Source organism: Cyprinus carpio, chromosome B24 (assembly GCF_018340385.1).
Source record: "Cyprinus carpio isolate SPL01 chromosome B24, ASM1834038v1, whole genome shotgun sequence".
Lineage (NCBI taxonomy): Eukaryota > Metazoa > Chordata > Actinopteri > Cypriniformes > Cyprinidae > Cyprinus > Cyprinus carpio.
This window is the reverse complement of record NC_056620.1, coordinates 23998867-24007135: the sequence shown is the minus strand read 5'-3', so window position 1 is coordinate 24007135 and position 8269 is coordinate 23998867. Positions and strand designations below refer to the sequence as shown.

General features: G+C 37.5%; 1 protein-coding gene across 1 annotated transcript; it reads left to right on the top strand.

Moving 5' to 3' along the window:
• Nucleotides 1-6418: 6418 nt before the first annotated feature.
• Nucleotides 6419-7890, top strand: LOC122142313 (leucine-rich repeat-containing protein 30-like). The gene has a single exon (XM_042752431.1). The coding sequence runs from the start codon at nt 6720-6722 to the stop codon at nt 7596-7598; it is 879 nt and encodes a 292-aa protein (XP_042608365.1). The 5' UTR covers nt 6419-6719; the 3' UTR covers nt 7599-7890.
• The last annotated feature ends 379 nt before the right edge of the window (nt 7891-8269 follow it).

Genomic DNA, 8269 nt, shown 5'->3' with positions numbered 1-8269 from the left:
CTTCTGTCTGTCTGTCTGTGTGTGTGGTGTGATGTCCTATCTGTCTGTCTGTCTGTCTGTCTGTCTGTCTGTCTGTCTGTCTGTTGTTGTTCTGTCTGTCTGTCTGTCTGTCTGTCTGTCTGTCTGTCTGTCTGTCGTTGTATCATTCTATCTATCATTCTGTCTCTGTGTGTGTTTCTGTTCTGTCTGTCTGTGTCTGCGGGGTGTGTGTGGGTGGGGTGTGTGTCTGTCTTCTGTCTGGCTCGACTGACTGTCTGTCTGTGCACTAGACCTTCTGTCTGTTTGTCTGTTCTGTCTGTCTGTCTTCTGTCTGTCTGACTCTCTGTCTGTCTGTCTTTCTGTCTGGGTTTGGGGGTCTGTCTGTCTGTTGTTGTCTCTGTCTGTGTTGTCTGTCTGTGTGTCTGTGGTTGTTTGTCTGTCTGTCTGTCTGTCTGTCTGTCTGACGACTGCTCTGTCTGTTTGTCCTATCTGTTCTGTGTGTGTGTGTCTGTCCTGTGGGGTGTGTGGTCTGGTGTGTCTGTGTGTGGTGTCTGTGTTGGCTGTCTGTCTGTCTGTCTGTGTGTTTGTGGGTCTGTCTTGTCTGTCGTGTCTGTCTGTCTGTCTGTGTGTGTGTGTCGTTGGTGTGTTGTGTCTGTCTGTCTGTCGTGTCTGTCTGTCTGTCTGTCTGTGTGTGTCTGTCTGTCTGTCGTTCTGTCTGTCTGTCTGTCCTGACTGCTGTCTGTCCTGTCTGTTCTGTCTGGGGGTCCTGTCTTTCTTCTGTCTCTCTGTCTGTGTGTGTGACTGTCTGGTGTGTGTGTCTGTCTGTCTGTCTGTCTGTCTGTCTGTCTGTCTGTCTGTCTTCTGTCTGACTGTCTGTCTGTGTGGTGGGTTGGTGTGTGTGTGTGTTTGTGTGTGTGTGTCTTTCTGTCTGTCTGTCTGTCTGTCTGACTGTCTTGTCTGGTCTGTGTCTTTCTGTGCTGTATGTCTGGTCTGTCTGTCTGTCTGTCTGTCTGACTGTCTGTCTGTCTGTCTGTGTCTGTCTGACTGTCTGTCTGTCTCTGTGGTTGTCTATCTGTCTTCTGTCTGTCTTTCCTGTCTGTGTGTGTGTCTGTGTGTGTGTTTGTGTTGACTGTCTGTCTGTCTGACTGACTGTCTGTCTTTCTGTCTGTCTGTGTGTGTCTGTCTGTCTGTCGGTTGCTGTCTGTCTGTCTGTCTGTGTGTGTGTGTTTGTCTGTTTTTATGTGTGGCTGTCTGTCTGTCTGTCTGTCTGTCTGTCTGTCTTCTATCTGACTGTCTTGTCTGTGGGGTGTGTGTTTGTTGTGTGTGTGTGTGTGTGTTTGTATTCTGTCTGTCTGTCTGGGTCGATCTTACTGTCTCTTTCTGTCTGTATCTGTCTTTCTGTATATCTGATCTGCTTTGTCTGTCCTTGTTTGTCTGTCCTGACCTGTCTTTCTGTCTGTGTGTGTGTGTGTTTGTTGTGTGTGTTGTGTGTGTGTTTGTGTGTGGTGTGTTGTCTTGTTCTGCGTCCTGTGTCTGTCTTTCCTGTCTGTGTCCGGTCTGTCGTGTGTTGTGCTGTCTGTTCTGTCTTTCTGTTCTTGTCTTGTCTGTGTGTGTTGTTTGTGTTTTTGTGTGTGTTCTTGTGTTCTGTTTTCCTGTCTTCTTTCTGTAGTTTGTGTTTGTGTGTGATGGTGTGTTGTGTTTGTGTGTTTCATCTGTCTGTTCTATTCTGTCTGTTTTTGTTGGTTGTCTGGTGTGTGTGTTGTGTGTGTGTGTGTCGTTGTGTTGTGTCTGTCTGTCTGTTCTTGTGTGGTGTGTCTGTCTGTTTGTCTGTCCTGTGTGTGTTGTGTGTGTTGTGTCTTGTGTTATGTTTTGTTGTGGTGTGTGTCTTGGTGTTTTTATCGGTCTGTCTGTCTGTCTGTCTGTCCTGTCTATCTGACTGTCCGGTGTGTTTGTCTGTTTTGTGTGTGTGTGTGTGTGTTGTGTGTGTGTGCTGTCTGTGTGTGTGTGTGGGTGTGGTTGTGTCCTTTATCTGTCTGTCTGTCTGTCTATCTGACTGTCTCTGTCTGTCTGTATCTGTCTGTCTGTATATCTGACTGTCTGTGTGTGTTTGTTTGTTTCTGTCTGGTATGACTGTCTGTCTGTCTGTCTGTGTGTGTGTGGTGCCTGTGTGTGTTGGGTGTGTTGTGTCTGTCTGTCTGTCTGTCTGTCTGTGTGTGTGTCTGTCTGTCTGTCTGTCTGTCTGTCTGTCTGTCTGTCTGTCTGTCTGTCTTTGTGTGTGTGTGTGTGTGTGTGTGTGTGTCTGTCCTGTTGTCTGTCTTTCTGTGTGTCTGTCTGTCTGTCTGTGCTTGTGTGTGTGTGTATCTGTTTGTCTGTCTGTCTGTCTGTCTGTGTGTGTGTGTGGTGTGTGTGTGTGTGTGTGTGTGTGTTGTGTGTGGTCTATCTGTCTGTCTGTCTGTGTCTGTCTGTCTGTCTCTGTCTCTGTCTGTTGTCTCTTTTCTCTCTGTCTGTCTCTCCGTCTGTCTCTCCGTCTGTGTGTCTGTCTCTCTGTCTCTGCCTGTGGTTCGTATTATGTGTGTTGTGAGTGTTTCTGTGGGATGTTGTTGTGCTGTGGTTCGGTTCCTCTATATTTATTCTGTGGCTGGTGTGTAACTGCATTAGTAGCTCCTCTGCTGCGCTCTCATTCCACACACATTACAAATGGCATCTTTATAGTGTGTAATAGTGTGTTTCCTCCCCATCGATTAATTATTCTATGCTAATTCATTTCATCTTTCATTTTTTCTGCTGCTATTATGATGTTGTTTTTTCTCGTGCTGCTGCAGAGGAACTCGATGAAGAAATTATAGCCGAGATATTAAACTGTCTCTGGTGAACACTTGCATCTATTACCCGACACTTACCCACAGGACTTACAAATCACACTGAAAGAGCTGGATGAAATAGGCAACATTTTACATTACATTATCAGGAGATACTGACAAAATGTGAAAAAGAAATGCTCAAAATTAAATTCTCAGTTAGTAACCATATTTAACTGTATTTAGTTATTTTAAGTCAGTGAGGAATGATGAAATCACCCAGATTTAGAGCCAGATTTTTGTTTATGCATGTGAAATTTAGCTAGCAGGAATCAAATTAACTACGTTATAGGACTTAGGCCTATTTTCCAGTTCTCTTCTGAGCAGTCAAACAATCCAAAGAAAACTTTTTTTTTTTTTTTGAAGTAGTATTATTGAATATGTTTTGAAAATGTACTTTTTCTCTGGTATTTCTTCTTGCAATTTTATCTTTAAGTGTACTTTCTGCTTTAATTCAATCTCAGTATTGCAAAGCAGAAAATTAAATAAACTTCAAACTTCATCTTTAAGACAGGGAGAAAAATCCCTTACAAAATGAGATTATATGAACATTTAAAAAATCTGAGCAAAATGTCTCTGTGTACCAAACTAGTGAATGAATCTTCCTCAGAAGAGACAAAAACAGCAACTGTATGAGTCTGACTTAGATTATAAATAGGTCCATAGACCTTTTAGTGAAATATGGATTAAATCATTAATCTTTTGTTTGAGCTATTCAACATTTCAGTTTACTAAAGTACAGAATTAAATGCTGAAAAAGAGTAAGTACTGTCTGTGTGAGTAATACAGTCAGTTTAGTTATTAAACGTGAACTTGTGTTACAGACTTTGAAAGAATATCAGAAGAAGGTCAGGTATTCAGAGTGTATTTATACATCAGCTGAGCTCAGTGAGGTCAGGCTCAGGGATAAATGCAGACCAAAGGTCAAAGGTCACAGAATTTGCATGTGAGATGGATTTCAGCTAATGATTTCCATCGGGTTCTTTAGGAGTTTACTGAACATAAATACTGCATGTTTGCTTTTGTCCTCGTTTGTAAGTTGCTTTGGATAAAAGCGTCTGCTAAATGACTAAATGTAAAAGTAATGCTTTAGAGCGTCTATAAAGTCACTGCAGACAAACACACAGCAGTCTGTGTTCTTCAGATATTTACACACGTGTGTTTGTGATTGATGTGTTTATCTGCATCACGTCAGCATGTTCTCGTCTGAGTCTGAAGATAAATCATTAATTAAACTCCAGACTCGGCTGTTAGCAGCTTTACATTTTCTGTCCGTTCAGCTGAAATTGATCCCAGTAGGTTTGTAATTCTCAAATGTCATCATGTAATTTGTTAAATAAATGAAGCCTGTGAGGATAAAGCTGTGGTTTGGGGTTTCTGCTTGAAATAAAGCTGTTAAACTACTGAACAGCTTTTAGTATCATTGATATACTATTAGGGTTTGTGTCAATATTTTAAATAAGATTTTTTTTAAATACTTTTTCACTTTAGTTAAAGTTTTACTAATTTTGTTGTTATTATCATTTTTATTAGTTTTTGTATTCTATGTTGTTTTTATTAATATTCTGAAAGTTTTATTTATATTTTCCATTTTAATTTTAGTTAAAGTTTTAGTAATTTTGTTGTGTTTTGTCATTTATATTAGTTTTTTTTATAGTTTTTATTAATATTCTGAATTTGTATTTTATTTGTATTTTTTATTTAATTTGTGTTGTATTTTCCATTTTAATTTTAGTTAGTTTAATAAATAAAATTACAAATCATTAATAATTAATTATAAAATTATGAATTAAGTTTTGTGTTTCATCATTTTCTATAAATATTCTAATTGGCTTATATTTATATTCTAAATGTTTTTATTTTTATATTTCCCACTTTTATTTTAATTTCAGTTAAAACAGCTTTTACTATTATAGTTTGTGTCAATATTTTTTTAGTTTTTCTTTGATTTAAATTAATTTTATAAAATTCTTAGTAAGTTTTGTTATGTTTTTCATTTTAAGTTTTTTTAGTCTATAAAGTTTTTAGTCATTTTGAAGTTGTTTTTGTCCATTTAATTGATTTTCATGAATATTTTCGATATAGTTTTCTATTACTATTTTTGAATTAGGTTTCTAATATTGTATTTGACACGTTCTCACTTTTAAGTTTTCATGTTTTTTAATTCATTTTTTGTTTTAAAATAATATTTTTTCAGTAATATTTTGATATTAAGGTTCTAACTTTGTATTTTACATTTTAATTTTTTTTTTTTTTTTTTTTTTTTTAATAAATTTTATTTGTATGTTTTGTTTGTTTTATGCCTTGGCAACTAGTTGAGTTTGAGTAAACTATAATAACGCTGCTACTGAAGCGGATGCATTGCTCTAAAGCACTGATTTCCATCTGTGTGCATTTCTATTCAGGGTGGAACGTTGCAGATTTCTGATTATTTGGCGACGGGCCGCGAGATGCCAAGAGACACGGCCAAGAGCCTCCGACAGATGTCCCACAAATGCCACTTAATACTGAACCAAGACACCACTCAGAAGCCTTTAATCCACATCTGTGGCCATTTAATATGGTGAGAAATGACGAGTAAAGTTACCGGCTTTACCTGAACTTTAGCTGTAAAGAACATATGTGAACCTTTCACTGCTGGTTTGAACAACATTTCGAGTCTTTGTTTACATACAGTACGTGAAATGAAGCTCAAGATAGAAACAAATTCCATCCAGATCAACGTCCATCGGGGGATTTGATCTATAAATAACTCGGTTGTTTATGTCAAAGCTTCTCCTTGTGTGCTAATAAAGATGTATTATAGGAAAGTAGTCAGGGTTATTATTAGTACCACTGAGATTCTATAGTGTTTATTAATATTTCAAAATAGTTATTTTATGTTTGTATTTTCTGTTTTCACTTTAGTTTTAAAGTTTTAGTATTTTTTTGTTGTTGTTGTTGTTTCTTAAATTTTGTTATTTTTCATTTTTATTTTAGTTTTTAAACAAACTTAACAAAAATTAGAAATTAGTTTTCATTTTTCTCAATGTCTGTTTTGTGTTGTTTATTTATTTATTTATTTTAGCTGAAGTTTTTAAACAAATGTAAAAGTTACATGTGTTTTTTTTAAACGTGTATTTAGTTTTTTTTAAGTTTTCAAACCAACTTCATTTTTGTTTTGTTTTTTAAATGCCAAATTATTGTTTCTTTTTTAGTTTTTTAAGTTTTAGTTTTTAAACATTAACTTAACAAAAAAAAAAAAATTTTTATTTAGTTATTTTTATTTTACTTTTAGTTTTTTGAACACAAACTTAAAATTCAAAATTATTTTATTTATTTATTTTTAAATATCTGTTTAGGTTTTATTTATTTTTGAATTTTTTTATATTTAGTTTTTAAACTTAACAAATGAGAAATGTTACTTTGGCAACTATTTGAGATATTTTCTTATATTTTATTCTAGTTAACAGTTATTTTATTTTAAGTAATGTAATTAAGTATTTAGCTGAAGTATGTTAATATACAGTAGTTTTAGTTATCAATAATAACCCTAAAACAAGCTAACTTGATCATAAACAGTTGTCCATGCATGACTTTATTTTGGATCAAGAGTGGCATGAGAGGCCAAAGCCATCGTATTTCACTCCCAGAAATGTCCGTCGTCGTCTCTGAGCACAATCAAGGGTAGTTATCAGTGACCGCTCGCGCTCAAGTGACAGGAACAACTGGACGAGAGGCTCGTGAAACTCAGTAAGAGCTGCCAAGGCAATGTTGTTTGACACACTGATATGTTTCCGAGCGTGTGTCTAAGATGTGTTTGTGACGCCACACGGCTCTGGGAATGTCCTCCGTGTCTCTAGGCTTCAGTTAAAGAGCGTCAAGCTGAGAAGGAGAGCAGAAATGGGTGGAAAGAAATCCAAAAGTGCTGTAGACGACGACACGACGCAATCGGGAAGAAAGAGCGCCGGTCCGGACGAAACCCTTCCGACGGTCGAACGCATTCGCAAACACACAACAACACACTTCGGATACAGAGTGCTCAGCCTGGCTCGACGCGGCCTGACGGATCCTCCAGAGGAACTATGGGAGATAACAGAGCTGCAGAAGCTCAATCTGTCGCTCAATGCATTGCGAACCGTTACGGCGTCTTTGGGTTCGCTGCAGAATCTAGTGGTGCTCAATCTTTGGGGAAACCAGCTCACTAGCTTGCCTCCTGAAATCGGACGGCTTCGAAACCTGAAGGTGCTTTTCATATATCGCAACCGTCTGAGCGACGTTCCCGAAGAACTGGGTTCATGCACCAAACTGGAAGTGTTGAGTCTGGCCAGTAACCAGTTAACTAGTCTCCCTGCGTCGCTTTCATCCCTCGCTGGGTTAAAGAAGCTCAACCTGAGCCACAATCTCATCGCTCACATCCCCGGCTGTGTTTACACCATGAAGAGCCTGGTGTTCCTGCAGCTGGCCTGTAACAGACTGGAAAACATCGCCGATCAGATCCAAGCGCTGGCCGACTTGAAGATCCTCATCGTCGAGGGAAACTGCATCCACTCGCTTCCCAAGATGCTTTGCCGTCTGACCAAGCTGGAGCTCCTCAACGTGGATTTCAATGACATCCAGAGCGTGCCGGCGGAGATGCACCGGCTGAGACGTCTGGAGAAACTGGCCTGCCATCCGCTGGATAAAGGTCTGCACATCAGACACAATCCTCTGCTGAAACCCATCAAAGAGGTTCTGGACGGAGGCCTGCAGGCGCTCTACAGCTATCTGAAGGCCACCTGAAACACTTGAAGATCACCCGAGGCTTGTGTACCGTCTCTGAGAGATGCAGCTTTGATACCGAACTTCTCAAGGTCTCTCTGAGGAGATAAAACTGTATTATTTTTATTCTGACTTTCAGAGTTCATGCGCCTGCAGGTTGTATATTCACAAAGGCTTGAGTATGAATTCAGAGTATACTGAAAACCATTCAAATGTGAAAAACTGCTACAAAATGTTTTTTAGTACATTTTAATTATTTAGCAGTCTCTTTTATATATTTAATGTAGCTTTTTCTGTTTTTATTTAAATACATTAATATCAGATATATATAATGCACTACCATAAAAAGTTTTTGCACTACCATAAAAAGTTTTTTAAAAAACTTATTTAAATAAGAAAGAACATAATATATATTTATAATATATATGTATAAAATATATTAATATATTTTTAAAAAGTATATATATACACTATTTTTCTACAATGCCCTGCAAAAAATATTTAGGCTTAAATGTAGGATTTATGTGTTTGGATTGCCTGTAAGTTTCAGTTCATTTGGATGACTAATATTTTAACATAAACAAGCTAATAAACATAATGTGATGCACATTTGTCAGTCATAATTCAACAGTAAATCATGACAGTTTATTATTTGCATCTGTTTTCTTCTATTTAAATATATTTCCAAAATG

Excerpts from the sequence above, each read along its gene's own strand:
- LOC122142313 (XM_042752431.1), top strand. The coding sequence starts at position 6,720 with ATGGGTGGAAAGAAATCCAAAAGTGCTGTAGACGACGACACGACGCAA.